We start from the raw sequence: 22578 nt of genomic DNA on the forward strand, positions 1-22578 counted from the left end.
ATGCGTACCACTGGATTTTGGTGGTTGCTATACATTACTTTTGTGGCAACAGATAATTGCTACAGGTTTTTCATTTATTTGACATCTGAGTGTGACATCTCTTCTCGCAACTTCTCTGAGAGGAAGATTTGGTAGTAAAGACCTTCATTATTAGCATCTCCTAACACTCTGTAGACACCAGATTCAGTCACCTGAGCACCTACTTTGTGTAAAGTACTCTCCCAAGGGCTCTCATTTAATGCCTCATAACCTCCCTCAAAAATAACTTCCTCATTTGGGGGAATTTGAGGAAATGAAAAACTTGAGGCAGAATGATCAAATGATATATCTAAAGTCATCATAAATTGGCAGAATCAGGGCCCAAACCAGAAGTCTGAGACCAGTTGCATTTTCCATTACATCAGAAATAACTAAGGTTTAAAACTAGCAGAATGTTATTCTGTCCAAAGTCATTAAAGACAGAAAAAAACTTGTTTAAAGAAGGCAATTGATTTAAAAAAAAAAGGGGGGGGGGCAAATGAGTTTTTATTCCATCATCCAAGATAACTGAAATATTTGACCATTACAGGACTGTTTTCTTCAAGCATTCCACTCTTAGCATTCTTGCTGCTTAAATGGCCTTGAAAATATTACTATTCCCAGTTGAAAAACACCCACACAACCAGAGACAAAATCATATAGACAGACACTCCACCATTTCCCTGTTTTAAAGGATTTTATGTTCAATATCCCTCTTCAGCCAATCACTAACTATGTAAATTATAAATTTCAAGATTCCCTGGTGGTGACACTAATTAGAAAAAAGTACACCCATGCAACTATCAATTAGAAATAGTGGATACACAAAATATGAACTTATTTTTATTTTTTTTCAATATATTTTTATTGATTTCAGAGAGGAAGGGAGAAGGGGAGAGAAACATTAATGAAGAGAATCAGTGATTGGCTGCCTCCTGCACACTCCCTACTGGGGATTGAGCCCACAACCCGGGCATGTGCCCATGACCGGAATCGAACCCGGGGCCCTTTAGTCCACAGGCCAATGCTCTACCCACTGAGCCAACCCAACTAGGGCTGAACTTACTTTTAAAGGTGATTTTTTAAAAGAATGTCAAAACAAGCCAGATTCTTAGATATCTCTGCCTTTTATGATTTGGGCTCTAAAAAAGGTATAGAAACAAATCAATTAAATATTCTGAGATAAGGCATTATTCTAAGGTTCTTTAATTGCTGGGGAGCTGTAGGAGGAAACTGGAAAAGAGGGAAGCAGGACATAGAGGGAACGAAGTTGACATTTTGGCAAATGAAAATCAAACCATACGAGATGCTGTATCGGCATTGCTAAAACTTTGTACTCCAAATTTAATTTACCAAATCTAGCTTGATTTTAAAGTATTTGATTTTACACTTATGTTAAATTTAAGCTGAGGATACTAGAACTGACAGGAAAATAATGCTTTAAAGAGTAGTTAAACTTTTAGAATAAAACATTTTGTCAGTAGTTGTCATTTTAGAATTTAAAAACTGGATTTTCTTTCCCTCAAATGTCTTTTATGCAGGTAACTTGTAGCAGAAAATTTCACCCTTCAACAATTTCAGAGCATAGCAAAAAAAAAAAAAAACCAAAAAAAAAAACAACAAAAAAAAAACCACAGTGGTTTGCAGGCTACTAATTCTGTTACAGATTAAAGCATTCAATTATCTAAGATTCAATTCCTTAGAAAATGTATTTGTTGATTGACCAAGCACATTTTTAAAACATATAATACCACATGCTATTATTCAAGATCTTAATTTAAAAGTTGGAAGTAGCTTGTGGTTCTTGGTAAAACGAAGACACTAATCTGTTTTGTTTTGTTTTGAATATAAAAAGGCCACCCTAAAATATTTTTATTTCAAATATTAGGCTAGGCTTATTTAAATCTTCATTGTCCCACTGCAGCCCAAACATACTTAAAAACTGCACACCATCACTTAAAAGTGGGCAATCATATGTATTAAAATGTTATTTATATGGCATTTATATTAAAATAGTGTGAGCAAATATAGTTTAGAGATAATATCTCTCACGGAAAAAGACTTGTAACAAGATTCAAAATCAGAGTAAATTCTAACTTAAGTTCAAGATAAGAGGTCTCAATTGCTTGCCGTAGGGCAGTGTTAAGGTATCTGATCACTGCTACCTCACAGCAGAAAAACTACATAAATACAAAATTCTGCACAAAATTTCAGAGGGCTCTCTAGATTAATAATCTTGTTGTGAGCACCAAGTTTCACTGAACACACACACACATTTCAACTCCTTCCCCTCCCCCAAACCACCAGCCCACCCTTGGCTGGGGGTATGGCTGCTATTCTGTCCTGTGCTCTAGCTTGCCTGTTTTGCAGCAGTCTCATTGCAGACTCTGAAACCCAAGGTGTATCTGCGGCTTTTACCTCCTGGAAGTCTAGGCTCTATTATTAGATACGGGCTTCATGGTAGCATGTGGTTGTCAGTTTTATACTCACCACACACAGCAGTAGCTCAGGTCCAGCATACATACACATTCAGACTCAAAAACAAGGGTTCTGTTCCAAGACTTCATTTTTATTGGCTTCAAATGTCCTCTCCATCTATCCCAATTCAATGCATCCTTGAGGACTGTTCTTAAATGGTATTTTGTCCATCTTCTTCCAGCACATCGTTCAGAAGCACCTTCTCTCCTTCCTCTGTGCTATCTTCCTTAAACTACTTGAAAAACTTTCGAAGTGACTTTATTATCACATAGCATGAAGGAGGGTGTAGAGGCAGCCACCTACTTAGATAGTAAAAATTGGCAAATGCCTATCTCAAAGTATTCCATAACCAATAAGGTCATGTAGCTTGGCCTGGAGCACAGTAACACATCTTGTAGCTTCTTAAAAGGGCACACTTAGTCTGTTTTGGCTTACCCCTGAACTTGTTACCCGTAAGTCTGATTCAATGTTCTTGCCTTCTATTAACGTGGTGGTCAAGTATTATGCCTTCCTATGTGCAAACTAGCATGACTTTTGCTTTTTTTACTAATTTGATAAATTCAACAAATATTTCCATACCACTTTCACTGTAGAAAATAACTTTGATGTACCCCTTTTACATTTTCTTCTGAATTCCTACATTTGTGAACTTAATTTTCAGGTTGGGCTCATCTTGTATATTTTGATAAAAAGAATGTCTCTTAAAAAGAAAGCTACACAACCTTATGGTGTAACTATGTTCTTGAATAGCAAAAGAACCTGGTCTCAACCCTTTGGTGCTTAAAAAGACTGCATTGGAGTACATCTGTTTGATACTGACATGCCTGCTTCCCACACTAAGGGGCTTCCAATCTGTTCTGAAACAAGGAGAAAAAAAGCATTTACCAATGAGGAGAAAGCCCAAACATACAACATAATACTCCTCCCCTACTCTTCCGCCTCTTGAGGAATGTGCCATTAGACACGAGGGTTGTTACAGAAACCTCCCCATGCAGATAACAAGTGTCACAACAGGCTGATTGGCAGGATGCTCCCAGGGAGAGGTGACAGTGGAAAAGAATCTCTTCTGGTGTGTCAACTGAAGTGATACTGTAAGTTCAATGTTGGAAGATTCCTTTCAGGTTATTTACAGAGGAATATGGTATAACAATTTAAACAGAATTTGTTTAAATGGGTTCTCCACCAATAAAAAATTGTTGATGGAACAAGTGCTAATCCCTGAGCTGTTCAATGCCAAGTAGGATAGTGCATTTTAGCTTTTGAGGTCCCTTTTGTTGCATCCTTAAAGCATTATGTTTTAAATGGTTTGAAGAAAACAGTCTGCTAACCAGAAAATTATTGATTCATCCTAGGAATTGAGCTCCTGCAAGACAAAGGAAGTTTGATTGATCTAAAAAGTCTTTCTAACTTTTTCAATTATTTCATGATGTTGATAGAACTAATTATGACTACACTATTTCCCATCTAATATTTTTCAATGGAGTCTTTAAAAAATAACATTTGCATTTTTGCTAAGAGTACATTTTAAGAGCAAATGTGAATTTTACCTTCTAGTCTGTTTACAGTAGTTGATCATTAATTTGGCACAGGCACACTCTGAAGTAAACTAAAATGCATAACTTACTAGAACTGTGTGGGGAGGTGCTGTGTATTTGGGGGGGTATATTAAGCAATGCATATCTGTCTGCCAGGGGAGTGGGATTAATTTCATATATAATACCAAACTTAAAAAATATATATGTACTCTTAGTCAGACCTCCATTATGTGAAATACACACACAGAATTTTTTTGTTTCCATATAATTTAGGGCATGTACAGCAAAGTATAACCCCTTCTAAAAAAAAGTTCAATTTAAGTCAAAACCAATTAAAAATTAGTCCCTTAATAACATGGTAAGCAACTCAAAATGGCTTTTCGTTTTAATGCTAAGAAAAACTGAACTTTCAAAGGTGATAGTACTGTTAACACAGGTAGAGAGCAAACAAGGTAAAAAGTGAAAGCATGTACAGACACACACACACACACACACACACACACACACACATATAAAAATTGACCAGAAATCACAGAATACTTAAGCAATGTTTTCTTAAGTAGAACTACTTTTTTTTTGTACTTTAAATAGACTAAAATATTTGGTGTGGGTGGGGAGAAAGAAAATCAGTATTTCACAATTTTAAATTGAAAACCAGCTGTAATAAAGCCTCAGCTTATTGTTTAATTTTAAAAAATGGAACATCGTACTTTTGACAATCACAGGATTAAAGCTTACAAAGAATACATCTACCATCTACATCACAGTGCACAGAGAATGCAGTATCTGAAGACTACCATAGGGAAACAAGAACAGAGTCTGCATCCATCATATTGCATTACAAAATTAATGCTGTATTAGAAAAAAATCTCACTGGTAAGCACCTGAGGGTAGGAGGCTATGAAACTGAGGGCACTGCTCAGTCTGGATCAGGCTACCAGCTCGTTCACCTGCCAGTGGCTGATGCATTTAGTAATCTCAATACATTTATGGAAAATATATGTAACACCACATTCTGGCTTTTTTAGCCGGAAAAGTCTGGGGAATGTAGAGGACAGAGTATCAAAGGCCATATTTTCCCTCAAGAGAGAAGAAATCCACCCAGTTTTCATTTAATTTTCATTGTGAAAAATTTAAATTTCAGATTACATTAACCCCATCAAAATGTGACTGGTACTTAAATATACACACAGGATCTGCAGAACTTAGCTATCTAGTTGCCTCTTCTCTATCTTCATTAAACCACTAGTCACCTTCCTTGGATGTCTTAAGTGTTAGTCTCACTACCAACTGGTGTTAATAGCAATTGTTGTTAGAAATCTCACATTCCATCCACAGTAATAAGTGATTGAAGGACACATATTCAAGTATTGGAAACGTTGACAGCCGCAGGGCAGCTGAATTTCATTACAACTATTACAGCCATTTATGGGACTGAGGGTCAATCACAAGAATACTTAGGGTGATCAGCTCCTGGGGTGCCTAGGACTTTCCTGGGTTTAGAATTGGAAGTGCCACATCCAGGGAACCCCAGCCCAGGCACACCAGGGCAAATGCTCACCCTAAAAATACCACTCACTCCTCCCTTGGTATCTCTAGAGAAAAGATAAAGTTTCAAGAGCATAAATCTACCTATGTGGGCATCAGCTCATAAATATTTTTAGAACACTTGCTAATAGCTATTTCCTAAGAGTCCATAAATGTCTTAAAGTTGTCAATTTTAAGAATAGTTGGTAGTACTTCAACACATTTGTGAACAGTGCATCTAAGTTCATTCTTGCAAACTCTCTTCAGACAAATCCTAACAATTGTTTTTGTCCAGAACTATACAGTATTTTGCTATTTTTTTGAAATTTTCAGAGCTAAGTGAATAATCCAGTTTTATATGTCTTTTCATGATTTTTTAGGTGAAAGCACTTGTTGCGAACCATTTCCCACATTCTTGCTTCATATACTGAAAAGACTACCACCAACTGGAGATTATTTCCCTCAGACCCAAAGGCCCTGAATTATGTTACTTTTAACAGTGCTCCCTCCACCAGAGGGTCTGGCCTTGGGAGGAAATGGCAAAAAGAATATTCTGAGATATGGAAGGTTTATTTTGCCTACAATGCTGTGATCTAGTTCAACAAGTACAGAACTGCTTTCATCTTAATCTCTGTAGTTTTTCTTGTTTTGCCCTCTTGTATAAAAATGGTTAGTGTCACAATCACTAATAAAAAGATACAAATATTTATGCCTTAAAGGTCAGGGTCAAAAAAGAAAAAATGAAGCCTGAGGTAAAGGTGATCTAAGAAATGACCAATTTGGGTTCTGCATTTTGCCAAGAAATAGGACTTTAATGAAAGTGACAGGTATTTTCTTAGGGACTTATTCAAAAAAGGAAAATCTCTTTGGAAGAAAAGAGACTTTAGTAGGACTTCTTTTCCTACAGACAAATGTTTAGAACCAGCTCTATGCTACAGTAATGTAAAGGGTAGAACTTAATATAGAACCAGAAATATGCCAAGTTCCCTAGTGACTAACATTGTAAATAGCCAAATGCTTTAAAGCCAGAGGGAGAAAGAACAGTAGAGTGTGAAATAGAAAATGTTATTTATACAATTCTAAAACTTTACTTTTTGTTCTTATAAATCAATATATTGTGGATTTCATTATTCCATAAATTATCATCTTTTTATTAGAAATAGGAAGCAAATCTTTATTCCCAACTCAGAAAAGCAAACTGGAAAATTTGGAGAAATTAAGAACTTTTTATTTATTTTTCCCCTTGAAGGGTAGGAGAACATCATTTTTTCAGGAATATTTTTGCAAGAAAAATCTAAAAGTCCTTTGTGTACAGTTAATGAATCCTTCTCACTCCCATTCTCAGTGGCATTATTCTTACAAGGGGTCCTCCATCTCAACTACCGGTGAAATTTTAAGTCTATTATGGATCTCACGAAGGCAAAGCAACTGATATTGAAATTAACTGGGGCTAATATACTCTAGTCAGATCCTCTGTGAATCAGAGACGACCGAAAGTACGTTGGAAAGTCCATTTCTGTTGGGCACAGGTAAGAAAATCAGGTCTGCAATCTTCCGGCTCCCCTTAAATACAGGAGAACTTAATGTGGTAGTGGTACTTCCCAGGGTATCTTAAGCAACTACCTTATACCAAAGGGAAAAGAATTAAAGGCAGGGGGTGGGGAGCCACCATCTAACATTTTTTAAAAAGTTAACCCTAAATTAGTACCTCCCAGAGTCCACTGAATGTACAATAATTTAATTAAGGGATATATAACAGAGCTTTATTTGATGTTAATGAATTTGTTATGATTCTTAATTGTCACTGTACCTAAAAACGGTATACTAACTGAACCACCAAATTAGGACTCTAGCAGAATAAAAATAATTACTCTGATGGTCTGTCCATGAAAGGAAAATGTCTGCAAGCAAATTAAGAACTTTCTAGTAAAGCAAGAGAAGCACTCAATATTTTAAAAATATATGCAGATAAATGATCCTTACGTTAAGGTTTTTGAGTGTACATGTATGTATATATAAATCCATACACACACATTATATAGTTTATTTCCTACTAAAAAGATTTAAGGCAGTTATTCTATCTATAAAGTTAGCTATAATATCCAAGATAAAACAGTTACTACTTGAGGAATTATGTGAAAACGTTAGACAAGTTATAAAGGCCATCTAGATCTAGTATAGTTCCCATTTCCTGGCTGAGGCTACAAACACAGGAATTCCACACCCAGAGATCATTTGTCCCACAATCCCCATACATCAAACAAAGTAGTCTGAACAGTCAAAATATCCATGGAAAGCTTGAAAAGGAAGATACGAAAGGAACTCAATAATAGTATTCTGCCTGCCTTTAGAGACCACACACTATCGTCGTTACTCTTGACTGCTAAATGCGACAATCCAATGTGCTCCAAGGTGGAAACAGGGCCAATATTGTAGGAAAAACATGGCCTGCGACTGCCAGAAAAGTTCATAAACCAAAACATAAGTTAAAATAGAACCTGATGACCTGCTATTTGCTAGTCACAAAGACATTAAACTGAAGATAATTTCTCCCATCAAGTGATGGGCCAATTTGAATATCAACCTTTATAAAGAAATTAGAACCCTGGGTATGAATAGCACCATCCTTTTTGGTCTTTTGTAAAAGTCAAAGGAGAGAAACATTCTGATGTACGCTGATAAAAACACAACTGGCAAGGAAGAGGGCAATTAGCAAAACCATTAGGGACATATCTCAAGAGAAGGGGAGAAAGAATAAAAGTCAGCTGATAAATATAAAGGATTTAGCAAAGTAAAAGCTCATGGCAGAATGAAAATGGGCAATAATTTGTTATGTCTAGACATCAATGCCTTAGATCAGAGTAAAATTAAAAAAAAGATAGTGTGTTTCTATGTCCACAGACTACTAAGTTATCTAAAGAGATACGGGGCGTGGGGTGGGGGTGGTAATGAAGTGGGGCAAACTGTGAAACTGAAATGTTTGGTTATGAAAGCAACTGCACATGAGACAAGTTTTAAGTAAAGATTGTCTTGTTTACTTTATATCCCACCATCAACCAGGAGGGTCCCTATTATTGAATGAATGTTCAAAGTAATTAGTTATTTTTTAAAAAGACAGAAATATCCTAAAAGCATATTTGGACAGTTTTTGGAAGAGGTAGAGAAACTAACTGGGTATATACTCTTGTTTGATTTCAATTAACAAGATACTAGACTGACTGTATTTCATCTTCAAAGTTTTAGTCTTGATGAAACTGACAATAAAGGTACAAATCAAGTGAAATTACAATATTATTAACAACAAAAGAGAAAATCTGACAATGTTTAAAAGACCAATGAATCAAGCAAAATTGGATATGGTTTAAGGTTAAAAAAAACACACAAAACACCCCAGGCATGCACAACTTGCAAATATAAACTTAGAATACAGAATAAGAGTAAGAATACAGAATAAGACTATTGAGCTTTCAAGAAAAACGAGGCAGATTTTCTTCTTGCCAAGTGACAGGTCCCAAGAGAGAAAGTAACTCCCACAAGACTAAGCTAAACACAGCTTGACGATCAGGACCAAATCCCAGTTATCAAAAAGATTACTCAACTAGAGGCCCAGTGCACAAAATTTGTGCACGGGGGTGGGGAGTGGTCCCTCAGTCCGGTACTGCACCCTCTCCAATCCAGGACCTCTTGGGGGATGTCTGACTGCCAGTTTAGGCCTGATCCCACAGGTACATCCCTCTTGCAATCTGGAACTGCTGGCTCCTAACCGCTCGCCTGCCTGATCGCCCCTAACTGCCTCTGCTTGCCGGCCTGATCACCCCCTAACTGGTCCCCTGCTGGCCTGGTTGCCCCCTAACTGCTCCCCAGCCAGCCTGGCCGCCCCTAACTGCTTCTGCCTCGGCCCCCGCCATTGTGTCTTTGTCATCTGGAAGGATGACCGAAAGATGTCTGGTCTAATTAGCATATCACCCTTTTATTAGTATAGATGCCTATCACAGTGTCTAGGTAAAGAATAGGCATCATTAAATGTTTACTGAATAAATGTATACCATAATGTATAACTAGCATAATTAGTTCAAACCTAATCAGGAAAGTTCTTTAAAGTGGGATGAGAAAAGAACACAGAATTATTCCAAAAAGTGGGCTGATATCCAGTTTTCTCTAATTTTAAACAGCATAAACTTTTCAAACTATTTTTGAAGCAATAAAACTTTTTAACAATCTCTGTAGAACTTCAATATAGAACTGAAATGAAACTGCCACTGGTTAGACCAAAATCAGTGGGCACATCACCAGCCCTAAGGTGTCTCTATGGATTCGAATCCACTGTGAAAACCACCATTCACTTAAATGTGACAGACAGCATGGTCCTTCAATTCTCACTTTGTTGAGTTGAAGAAATTACTAGCACTGTGAAGAAGAAGTTCTAAATAATGTTGCTAATTCAAAGAAAAACAAAATTCAACAAAGAAGAGATTTCACCATGAAGAATGAAAACAGTCCCTATAAAGGGGGGAAAAAAAGAAAAGGTCCATGTTAAGAGGCCACTGTAGACAATACAGAATGCAAAAAGAGCATCCAATTAAAAAGCAAATACGGGAAAAAGCTGATGGTTGGGATTACTACTTGGGCACTGCAGATACTCTTTGGTTAAAATATTCTAAGAAATTTGAATTGTGAACAGCCCAAGAAACTGCTGTATATTTGGGGGCTACCTGAATATGAAGAAGAGAAGCAGATAAACAAATGCTTTTTGGGTTCAATATCTTGAAAAAAACTTTAGGGAGGTATTACTTAAAAACATCTGTATCACTAATGTACATGGGATAATTTTGCCTTTCTGTTAACTATAGTTGTCCCCCCTTATCTGCTGATTTGCTTTCTGTGGTTTCAGTTACTCCTGATCAACCATTGTCTGGAAAATTCCAGAAATAAACAATTTATAAGTAAAAAACAAACATGACCATGACCATTAAATATATTCACAAAAATGTAGTCACCACCATAAAGCCAACTGCTCGACAGGTATAACTGCTCAATACAACAGGTGCCTCCTAAGAGTTGAGTCCCAGCTTCCGGTGGCACAGAACTCCACTGCAACTGGAGCTGAGCTCCATATTGGCATGCTGTGATTGGCACTGCTTCACTTAATGTATCAATGCAAGAGTGACTGCCAAGACCTTCCACCAGTTTCCAAGTTATTCTCTGTCCCCAGAACTGCTCCCAAGTTCTCAATAAACACCTGCAAAGGGCAGAGACTCCCCTGTTATCTCCAGCAGATCTGCGGTGGTAATAAGTGGGACATTTACACAAATCACAAGATGTCCTGTAGAAGTAGTAATTAGTGAGCAGCAAGAAGTCTGGAAGCAAGCAGCCAGACACCACAATGGTGAAAACTTGCCCAGGGCCGATTTAAAGAAGGGGTTGTTAAATGGTATGACAAATGATGAACTTTACAGCAAGGGCTCGACGAAGAAGAAATATTACTGAGAATGATACAGTCTATCACAAAATAAGGCCACCTTCAACTATTATAAATTGTAGAACCATTCTGATCCTCAAGTTCGGATCTGTGTAGAGGTGTTCATATAAAGCATTCATAACTAACGAGTTTCCTCTAAAATGAGCCTTTGCATATCATGCCATTCTCTTTGCCAGTAATGCCCACTTGCTCCTATCTCACGCCAAGTGTTAGTGCAAGCAACACTTCCTTAGAGAAGCCTTCCCTCTGTAATACTCTATCACCCTATTTATTTCCTTCACAGACAAAAAAGCTGATCAAGGGTTATAGTGTTCAACTTTACCCAAAAGCTAAGAAAGTTCCTGGCACATATAACAGGTGAGCAATAAATATTTGTTGAATGAGTAAAAATTTACTACACGTTTACAAGAATACATGCATGTACACACAAATATTTGAAAATGAGGAATACTTAACAGAAAACAACCAAATGCTGAAAGTACTGAAAATGACACCTGTAGAAACAGGTGACTGTGGTTTCAAAAAACAAGTACTTAAGATATTTATCCTAAAAATATAAAAATTTACTAGAAGGGGCCTAGGAGTGGTTATTTTTCATTTCTACTGAGATGCAAACAAGTAATGTTTAAACAGCAATAACTTCACATTAGACCTAAGAGTTACTCGCTGCACAATGAACTACCCACAGAGCTTCTGCTCCTCTTACTGCAGAGCATAAAGTGTGGTCGATTCTAGTAACAAACGTATATTCAGTTTTAGTTAAGAACAGCTCAGACTGTAGGTGATTATAAGCTTAAAAAGTTGCTAGACTGCTTCTCCCCAAATTTTTAAAATTCTACATTAATAATTATGTAAAATAAGAGATTTTATAAATTGAATACAACGTATTTTAAAAACAGATGGCCCTTATCTGCTGACCACACCTCAGCATCACTTTTCTAGGTATTCTGCAGGTGCAATTACATTTACAAAAGGTCCATTCATAAAACAATCTGGTAACTAAATCAAGTGAAACTCAAATCAAAGAGCACTAGGTCTGCTGTTGAAACATTTAAAATACCTTTTTAAAAAAGTGTTTACATCTCTAGATTGGCTTTTAAAAAAGGATAAATGGAATAATTGTAGCATATCCCTGAAAATAATTAAACTGCCACCTATGTATTTTTTATGAGGTGTAAGGATAAATTAATAGACTGCTAGGTCACACAAGTCAAGTATTATCTGTTGAAATGTGTAAGACAAAGCAACTTACTCCATATGCATTCTTACTGTACCCCAGAAGCGACTGGTGCTGGCACTATCAGTGCAACCATTACTGGCGATGGATGGCATGCTATTCTGTTTTTGTATCAGAACAAAAGTAGGAATGGAGAAGAGGTTTGAAAAGATTTTCTGCAAGGCTTTGTTATAGAAATTTAGCAGTAAACAAACAAACCAACCAACAAGAACAAATGTTTAAGACCCACTGAACACATTAAGGTCAAGGATTTCAAAAATTAATCCACTTTTCTTCCCCCAAGAGTTTATTTTTGGTAAAAGGCAGAAAAATTAGTTTTTCTATAAGGGAAATCTGCTTCTAAATGATACTTTGAAAATCTTGATATATATTATATATTAAAAAAGACACACAAAAATAACGGAGAGGTGGGAATAACAGATTAGGTATTGTAACTTTATAAAAGCTTGCCTAAATCAAGAAGCAGCACACAAACACCTAATTTATGCAAACTAAAAATGTATATAAACAGCACAATACTGTGATACTGGATCATGATACATTACCTGTACACATAACTACTACTGTTATTAATAAGCCTTTGGGACACTCAATTTTATGCCCAACAAGACATCAGTAAGTCTTTAAAATCTTCTCTTCCTCCTTTATGGGAGGGTATTCCTAGACACTAATTTTCCCATCTAATATTCGAATATAGGAAACGGATTCCACAAGGTGCTTTAATTGATGAGACCTCAAGTGCTGTTTTCTTGGTTGAATTTTTGGATACAAACAGTCCATGGGGACCACACACAAATACTATGACAGAAGAGTTGTTACAGTAAGTCTTTTGATGGGACTGGGTTGGTGATGGAACTTTATGACATGCTTGAGCAACGCACTGAAGGGGATCCCATCTGAGTTAATACTTTGTCCAACCACTGTAGAGGTCCATTCAGATGAAGTTCAATCCAGCAAGGAGTGCTTGTTACCGTCTGCCTTCTGTTTAAGAGAATACAAGCAAATAATTATGAAGTTAAGAGAACATGACTATGTTTAGTTACATGCAATAAGAATTTAGATAAAGTAAAAAGTGGTATATACTGAAACCTAAATTCTTTTGAACAAGTTTGGATATCTAATTATTTTGAAAACTGCTTAATCCTCAAAGTCTAACAAAGTATTCTCAATGACATTTTTCTTTTAAAAAGATTTATAAAATACACTCTTTTCCCCTTAAATTAAAATTAGTAGGGTGACCTTATTATTTACCATCCAAAATGGGACACCTTTATGAGGGAATGTAGTCACCATTAATAATCATGCCAGGGCAAGAGACGTAAACCAGGACTGTCCCATGCTTACAGGAATATATAGTTACCCTACTTATTTAACAACTACAGAATAGAAGATATTCAAATACCAAATGAAGTTTAAATGGAACAGGGTTAAAGTATACCAAAACAAAATGCTGACCCAAGCTCATCACAAAATGTTAAGAGTTATAGTAGTTCTACTTTCCTGGACAAAGCCAATGCTATCCCTTTTAGCAACATCATGCAGACTTTTAATAAGAAACATCCTTACTACTTCAACAAAAAGGGCTATTGTCTGGGAATCATAAATTGTTCAACGACATCCTGTCATTTCCATGTACTGATTTCAGTTGTTTTATTTATTATACAAGTCAGTGAATCTGCTTGCTTCTTTGTGACAGCCCTACAAACATGAGAAAAGGCTATTATCAACATTTCGCCTCCAAGCAACACATGCTCAATATATTAAAACTGTATTTCAAGGGATGTGGTTTTTTGTAGCAGAGGGTCTCAGTGCCCCATTATGCCCTTCAGATTTTTCAGTGTTCTCTAGACTAGCGGTCACCAACCTTTCGGACCTCACGGACCACCACTGGTGCATGGACCAGGGGTTGGCGACTGCTGCTCTAGACATCTTCCAACTGCAGGTGTCTGCACTTATCTGCCTGAGAACTTCTTGGCTCTGTCCACATGTGTAGCAGACTAGAAGTGCCAGAAAATTAATATCCCCAGGAGCAGCCTTCAAGCAATGACAAAGGAATTGGCATTTAAATGTTGTTTCCTTTCCCTCTGGGTGGGATAATTCTGAATGTTCTTTACCATTTTCCAAAGTTTCCCCCAGGGAATAAACTAGTGACCCACCCGCTATAGTAGATGGATTAATAATGATACTGGCTGCCTTCCCTCCCCTACCTCACTTCCAACTTCCTCCTTCCTTACCAGTGTTTCCTCCATTTCCTGAACAAACCCTTTGCACTTGAATCCTTGTCTCAGTGTCTGAGACAAATACTAAGACATTCCTAAAATATGACACACAAAACACAATAGTCCAAATCTGATCTGTATAGACTCATTGCGTTTTTTTAAAAATTATTATTATTATTTTATTGATTTCAGAGAGGAAGGGAAAGGGAGAGATAGGAACATCATTGATCGGTTGCCTCCTGCATGCCCCCTACTGGGGATCCAACCCTTGACTGGAATGGAACCTGGGACCCTTCAGTCTACAGACCTATGCTCTATCCAGAGCCAAACCCTCATTGCCTTGTTTTGATTTAGATACTATGTCTACTAGTATCTATGCAGCTTAAAATTGCACAAGCACACTTTACAAATTGCCATGAGATATAGGCAAGACTGACCCTTTCTCATCTTCCCCTTCATTCTTTTTGTTTTGTTCTTCACAGTTTCTATTGCCGTTCATCTCTCCATTGGATCATACCTTTGGCAGCCATATTGCCAAAATCTCTTTTAATTTTGATTTTGCTATGTGCTGAAGTTTGGATTTTTGCTGAAGTCTGATGTTTTTCCCCAGTTTGTTTTCAATCTGATCATTTCATTACTACATTAGTTTAACCTTCAGGAAAAAATTCTTAATCTAGGTCACTGAAGGGTAGAAATAAGTTTAAGAAGACTGACACTATACCTATTTGGGCACAAAATTGCACTTGAGGCATTATTCATCCCTCTACCTGTTTAGTTACTCCAGTACTGATTCACTTATTTCTCAATAAAATATGAATTCCTTACACATCTATATTTCCGTTTTACTGTATTCCTGACTTTATGCTGGAAATTGAGCTGGCATTAAAGAAATGAAAAAACCGTTTTTAGAAGTCCAACAGTAAGAACTACCTCTTCAGTTCCAAAGTCATTAAAGAGAAAAGATTCCTGGTAACTAACCACAGTTCACAGATACATGGGTATTTTGATTTGTAAATTTCAAGAAAGCTTAATTATCCAAGTAGATGTACTGGACTCTACACCCATAAAGCCATACTGTATGTTATTGCTTCTCATAATTACAGATTTTAAATGATCTCTAGGTTATAGAATGGCAGTCCACAGTAAATGAAGGGCAGTATCTCTCTCTCCCAATTAAAACTGCTTTTAGTGGGAGACCTATAATCTATTTTCCTAATCTATTCAGTTCATATTTAATTCAACTGATTTTCTACCTTGTTCTGCAATATTCTAATCATTTGAAAGGGAAAAGAAGGTCTGACCTGAAAACATCATATTAGATAGCACTATTTGAATCTAATTTTAATATCAACTCAGATCAATTCAAGTCCAAAAGAAAAAAAGGAATTCAGCAGTCCTTAGAGGTATCACATCTCAAAAGGGAAATAGTTAAAGCAAAGAGAACTACAGCAAAGTCACAAAATGAATTATTCTACTAATATAACTAGGACAAAATAGTGAGAAGTCTTCATTCTAGGATATAAATATACAGCACAGAATATATTTTTATGGAAGTATACAACCAACAGACCTCAAATCTAACCACCTCACACAACTTACTTAAGATCAGAAATCAAGTCCAAATGAAATGAAATAAATTCTGAAGAAGGGCCCAAACTGCGGAATTCTATTGCTATACTATATGAACATCTTCTTAAGTAGACATTCAAAGAGTAAGCAAATGACCTGGAGAAAGGTCAAGTATTTTACTTATAATTCCATTCTTTAATATGCTGAGAAAGTCTTTCTTTTCTTTGATGTGGAATCCAATCTATTGTAATCTATCTTACCCCTTGATGACAAATATGCTTTTGTAAAACTCAATTACGTAACTGGTACCACTATGTTTAAAGAGGGTAAGAGTCAAGGAGAGCTTCCCTCAAGTCCTGTCTCCACCACTTACAATGTGTCCTTGGGCAAATGATCAAATCTCTCCTAAGCCTATTTCCAAATAAGTATTAGTCTGAACCATTTTTTTAATTACAAAAACTGCAACCTCATAAAGAAAAGATAGTAACAGAAATTCTTAGCAATGTTGAAAGACATGAGATACTACATTTAAAACAAGCACAGTGCCTGACACCTAATAAGTACCCCCTTCTATTACTGAATCAAGTTCCAACTCCTAACCTTATATTCAGGTGGTCTCAACTTATTTGTCCAGACTTCTTCTTCTGTATTTTCTATACACTCCAGGCAAACTGCTATTTTATTGCCAGAAGCACCATCTGCCACGCCCTCATAGCTATGACTACTAAAATACTGTACATCTCTTAGAATGTACATGATCTCCATCATCTCTACCAGAAGCCTTCACTGAGCTCCAGTGAAAACACACCTCCTTCTATGAACTGACATCATCCTTCCTTTACATCCCTTTTTATGGTATTTAACAATCTATATTATGTTACAGTGAATGTCTATACATGTTTCAATCCTATCTTTTATAATGCCAGCAACAGAAATTCACTATATTTTGAATCTAGAGGCCTCCGACTTTCTTTTATTTCACATAAAGATCTACTGACTCCATAACCTCAATGAAAACAGATACATGTGAACTCCGGACTGTGCAAAGAATGCGGGAAAAAAAAAGAATTATGTTGAAACTTAACAACTGAATATGTATTTCATACCGGTATTCTGCTCCCCACCCTTTCACAAAACTCATTCTTATGGTGCACATTCTAGTTAGCTGATACACGGCTTCAAAACCCTGATTCACAGACTGAGCCAGAAGAGCAGCAAATTCCTGGTTGTTGAAGATCTTCAGATTACAGCCTATGATGGAAAAAAGTAAAAAAAAAAAAATAATAATAATTGTGTAAAAAGAGTACCATTGTAAGCAAATAGCTTTAAAAGGGCTACACATATTAGAATACAAGCATGCAAATCATCTCCTGATTCCTAAAATTAACAGCAACCAGAAAAGAAGGTTTATTTACATTGTTGTATCCATACCTGGTGGAATTTTACACACTGTTGCAGGGTGCCAGCCGTATCTCTGATTACAATTGGGGCTCTGCACAAAGATTGCACTATCACTTAGGCACTCAGCAAAAACTTCCCCACCTATGTAATATAAGCGCACTCCTCTTCCTAAAACAAAATACATATGGGATTAGTTTTATAACATTTACTATTTCAGCATGACTTTGGAAGAGTCTTCTGGAGGAATACTAAAATAATATAAGGTACTTAGATGACATTTTCCATAGTTATGCTTAACATGCTACAGGCGTGGTCGGCAAACTGCGGCTCACGAGCCACATGCGGCTCTTTGGCCCCTTGAGTGTGGCTCTTCCACAAAATACCACGGCCTGGGCGAGTCTATTTTGAAGAAGTGGCGTTAGAAGAAGTTTAAGTTTAAAAAATTTGGCTCTCAAAAGAAATTTCAATCGTTGTACTGTTGATATTTGGCTCTGTTGACTAATGAGTTTGCCGACCACTGTGCTACAGTATATTTTCCCAAATATTTCTCAACAATTGTTTTACTGATTTGCAAAAATAATACATGCTTATCAAAACTATTTAAACAATGTAGAAAAGTACACAGATAGTAGTATAAAAAACTTCATACCAATTATGTATTTTAAAATTAAGTAAAAGAAATTGAGTTAATTTTAAAGGAATTAACTAATGTTTGGAGAAATATACCTTCATTATAATACATAGTATTTCTTTAAAGAGCCCGCTACAGTTAAGAAAAAAAGGTAGTAAAAATGGTCAAGCCCTGGCTGGTGTGGCTCAGTTGGTGGAGCATCATCCTGTACACACCAAATCACTGGTTCAGTCCCTGGTCGGGGTGCATATGGGAGGAAACCAATCAATGTTTCTCTCTCACATCAATGTTTCTCTCTTCCTCTCTCTAAAATCAATAAAAAAATTTTTTTTAAAAATTATCTAGAGTTTATTTTTGGTGGGCCTGACTTAATCAGGCGATACCCTTAAAAGAGATTGGGCTGTCCCTGGTGAAAATGATTCAAAGTTTGAGAGATGGTCAACCCAAGGGACTTTCCAGTGGGGACTATGAATGCAGGTCTACTGGCAAGGAATGTAGGTGGACTCTAGATGCTGACAGCAGCCACTAGCTGTCAGTCTGCAGGAAATGAGGACCTCTGTACTGTAAGTTCAAAGAAGTGAACTCTGCAACAATCATGTGGTTGGACAAAGACCTCAAGCTTCAGATGAGAAGGCAGTTCAGATGACACCTTGATTCCCCTTGTGAGACCCGGAGGAGACTCCTAAGCCATGCCTGGAGTTCTGACCCATAGAAACTGTGAGATGATAAATTTGTGTTATTTCAGGCTGGTCAGTGTATGATAGTATGTCATACAATTAAAAAAAAACACAAAACTTCCCCACAAAGCTAATAAAAGAACCAACAAACCAGATTTAATATATAGATACAAAATCTGGTGCCCTGTTCTCTTATAACTACAGAATATGTATTTAAAAATAATAATTTGCTTGACCATCAGGAAAACAGTAAGTCTAAAAAGTATAAAGATATTTTCAGGCTATATTCTCTGATCAAAAACACCTAATAAACTAGAAATCAAAAGTTAAAAAAGAATATTTTAAAGTAGGGTGGATATGCAGATGCCTTCCTCACCTACCTTGGTATCCTAACAAGATATGCAAAATTTTAAAAATCAAGCAAGATTTGAGGAATTCCACATGAAGCCAAATAAGAGACCTCTTAAATCCCTAATACTCTACAGTATCACACTCACTCTTTAGTGATCAGCATCATTTATCAGAGTTTTACATCTATGGAAACTTACCATACTAGACATTAAAACTAAGATTAAAAAAAAGTATTCACTTAAAATAAAAAAAACCTCAACATATTAACATAAATAACATGTTTATTTTAAAAAAGTAACCTTTCCAAAATAAAAAAAATAGTTCTCAGAGTAGCAATGTATTTTTGCAAATCTCTTTAATGTCTAATTTAACAGAAGAGCGCTGGATTCTCTTTAATGTACATTTAATCTCTTGCAAACTCATATGCCATCTAGCCTCTGAATACTTGACTGTGTGTGAGAGATGGCAGTGGAAAAGGCAAATAGCATCCTAGTACCATTAATGAAAATAGTTTTGACCTCACAAACTTGCTAAAAGGTTGTTGGGACTACCACATTTTGAGATATTTTGTGGATTATTTTTGAGCTTCATGAAATAATAGTTCTTATTTTACGTATCTTGCTTCAGATTAAAAGTGAGATTTAACACATGAACTCACTGAAGGGAGAAACTAGATGTAAATGAACTGAAAAAAATTCATCATTTGTTAAAAAAAATATGAACATGACAATTTTATGATTGGTAGAGACTCAGCAAAGTAAAGTAATTTTAACACCTATTTATTGAAGGATCTCCCAGTGTCAAAGATGCCAAATAAAGAGAAGTCAAAGAGTTTGCAGATGGCAGGATAACCAGGATCTATTAAAAGCAGTGAAGCTATGCACTTAAACTGACAGAGACAAGGCAGGCTTTTCTGCACACAATCGTTTGATGTGGTAAACCACATAATGCTCACATTATGAGTATATGGCATTGGTTTTTCACACAAGGAAAAAAACCCAAAAACATACCTATATGTCTTCGTGTCATTTCTACTGTAGCATTTCGGTTGACGTTGGAGAGTAAGCCTAAGCAGAATCTCTCTGAATTTGATGGATCTGTGAAGCCGTCTACAGTGAGTGAGGGCTGTGATGCATGGAAGGTCTCTCCAACCCTCTGGTTTAATTCATAATAGGCTATTGAACACCAAAACGCAGGTTCTGAGTATGTAACTGGCTGCAAGTCTAGGGTGGAGGAAACCAAACCCATAAGAGTAAGAAATGTTGTGTGAACAATTCAAGCCAAGAATATATTGAATATTATCACCTTTACATGCTCTATGCCAGCCTATCCTGGCAACAGCTCAGGAAGTAGACCTAATTTCTACGTCACTAACTCTAGTTTCCATAGAACATACCAGATTTTCAATTTCCCCCATCTCATTAAGTCATCCAATCTTCAAACCTCTTTTTTTAGACTTTATGGGGCATCATCTGTTCTCCCAGTACAGTGGTCGGCAAACTGCGGCTCACGAGCCGCGGTTTGCCGCTCTGTTGACTAATGAGTTTGCCGACCACTGCCTTAGGGGAAACACTTAAAAAACATTTTAAGAATGTGATAATGTCTTTAACCTAAAGTCAAAACTTCTGGGTAAGGGTAATGCCTTATGCAGTGGTCGGCAAACTCATTAGTCAACAGAGCGGCAAACTGCGGCTCACGAGCTGCAGTTTGCCGACCACTGTCCTAGTAGTTTTACACTAGTTCCTGTTCAATAGAAAACCATCCTAGATAAAGTAAATCAATTTGCATAATAAAGCTAATTTTTGGTAGAATTAAGTGGAATAAAACTGGAGCAAGAATTAATAGTCTAGGCCACATGAAGGAAAAATGTCACAATAATAGGATACAAAATGACATACTTTTGACATTTGTCTATTTTAACATCAGATCTTCAGGGGTTACCCTAATTACAATATAAAGCACCCCTCTACACACACAAAAAAACAACAACAAAAAGTAAATAAATACAAAGAATGTGCTAGTAGAAACAGAACATGGAATCAAAAAAATCTATATGTTGCATGGGAAAACTAGGATCACATGTATTTAAGTTCTATAATTTTGATTAAAAACCATCACAAGGAATATCATTTAAAAAAATGACCATTTTTTGTAGAATAAATTCCAAATGTGTCAAATGAAGAGAAATTGTGAAATAGCAAGATAAAATACAGTCCAAAAATAAACTATAGAATATTTATATGCACACACACGTACACACACATACACATTAGCTCTCACATATACATAGCCCCCAAACCACATATTTGTTTTATGTGTACATATATTTACCTCTTATATTAATAATTGCTATTACAATATATATCATAAAATAACATACCCACAAATATCTAGTCATAATGTCATAAAATTTACTGTGACTAAAAAATATTGTTGCCCTGACCGGTTTGGCTCAGTGGATAGAGCTTCGGCCTGTGGACTGAAGGGTCACAGGTTCGATTCCGGTCAAGGGCACCAAAAATAAATAAATAAATAAATAAATAAATAAAAATAAAAAAAAATATTGTTTCCATGAATAAACAGATTATTAATTTCTTTTATGTGCCAGTAGAAAAGCGGTTTAATAATATTAAGGCACATTACCAGTATCATTTTTTAAAAGCATTAATTTGAATAATTACTTGGTTATTTATTGGGTTCCCTTTCTCATATATAAAATAATGACCAGAGAAGACATTTAAGTAAGTGATACAGTTTAAAACAGTGGAGGGAAAACATTTGCAACTTACCCAAACTATGATTAACAGGGGAAAGAGTAGTAGGAGATAATTCTGCTGGGGATCCTGAAATAAAAGAAATTAATTTAAAAACAGATATGAAAGTATTTCCACAACTTCTGACCAAGTAATAAAATAGGTTATAATTAAGCTTCACAAATAAATAATACATAATTTACATCCCAAGTATTATAAATATACAGCTGCTTGGTCCTGGTCGGGTAGCTAGGCTGGTTAAAGTATTGTCCTGATAGGCTAAGGTTATGAGTTCGATCCCTGGTCAGGATACATACAGGAATCAACCAATCTTACATAATAAAAAGGTAATATTTAAATTACCATGACTCCGCTACGCCCATGATTGGGCCAGCGGGTGACACAGGGGGCGGGACTCGGGGTGGCTGGGGTGGTGATTGGGCCGGCAGGACGCTGAGCTCGCGTTGCCAGCGGCGACGCGAGCTCAGCGTCTGCGCCATGGCTGTGCTGCGGCACAGACAGGCCTCTGGGGCAGCGAGCCGAGCCGGCGTTTTGGAGGTTTGGAGGCGGCGGGCAGTGGGCGGGCGGCGCGGCTCCCCGGGGAGGAGTCTGGCGGCAGTTGGGCCGCAGGAGCACGTGGCGGCGGCCCCAGCCTTCCTGGGCAGGAGGCAAAGGCAAGACCCCGGCCTGGGCTCCTGCCGCA

At 36.7% G+C, this 22578-nt stretch overlaps 1 protein-coding gene across 3 annotated transcripts in view; it reads right to left on the reverse strand.

The window, feature by feature from the left end:
* Window positions 1-882: 882 nt before the first annotated feature.
* SMAD2 (SMAD family member 2) overlaps window positions 883-22578 on the reverse strand; it is a 72439-nt gene continuing 50743 nt past the window's right edge. For all 3 annotated transcript variants that reach the window (XM_079783700.1, XM_079783702.1, XM_079783701.1), the window contains 5 exons: window positions 21912-21965; window positions 20133-20345; window positions 17494-17631; window positions 17169-17313; window positions 883-13255 (listed from right to left, as the gene is read on the reverse strand). In XM_079783700.1, coding sequence (XP_079639826.1) covers window positions 13132-13255; window positions 17169-17313; window positions 17494-17631; window positions 20133-20345; window positions 21912-21965 — 674 coding nt within the window. In that variant the 3' untranslated portion in view covers window positions 883-13131. The remainder of the gene's footprint in view (window positions 13256-17168; window positions 17314-17493; window positions 17632-20132; window positions 20346-21911; window positions 21966-22578) is intronic.

The sequence above is a fragment of the Cnephaeus nilssonii genome (genome assembly GCF_951640355.1).
Source record: "Cnephaeus nilssonii genome assembly, chromosome: 11".
Lineage (NCBI taxonomy): Eukaryota > Metazoa > Chordata > Mammalia > Chiroptera > Vespertilionidae > Cnephaeus > Cnephaeus nilssonii.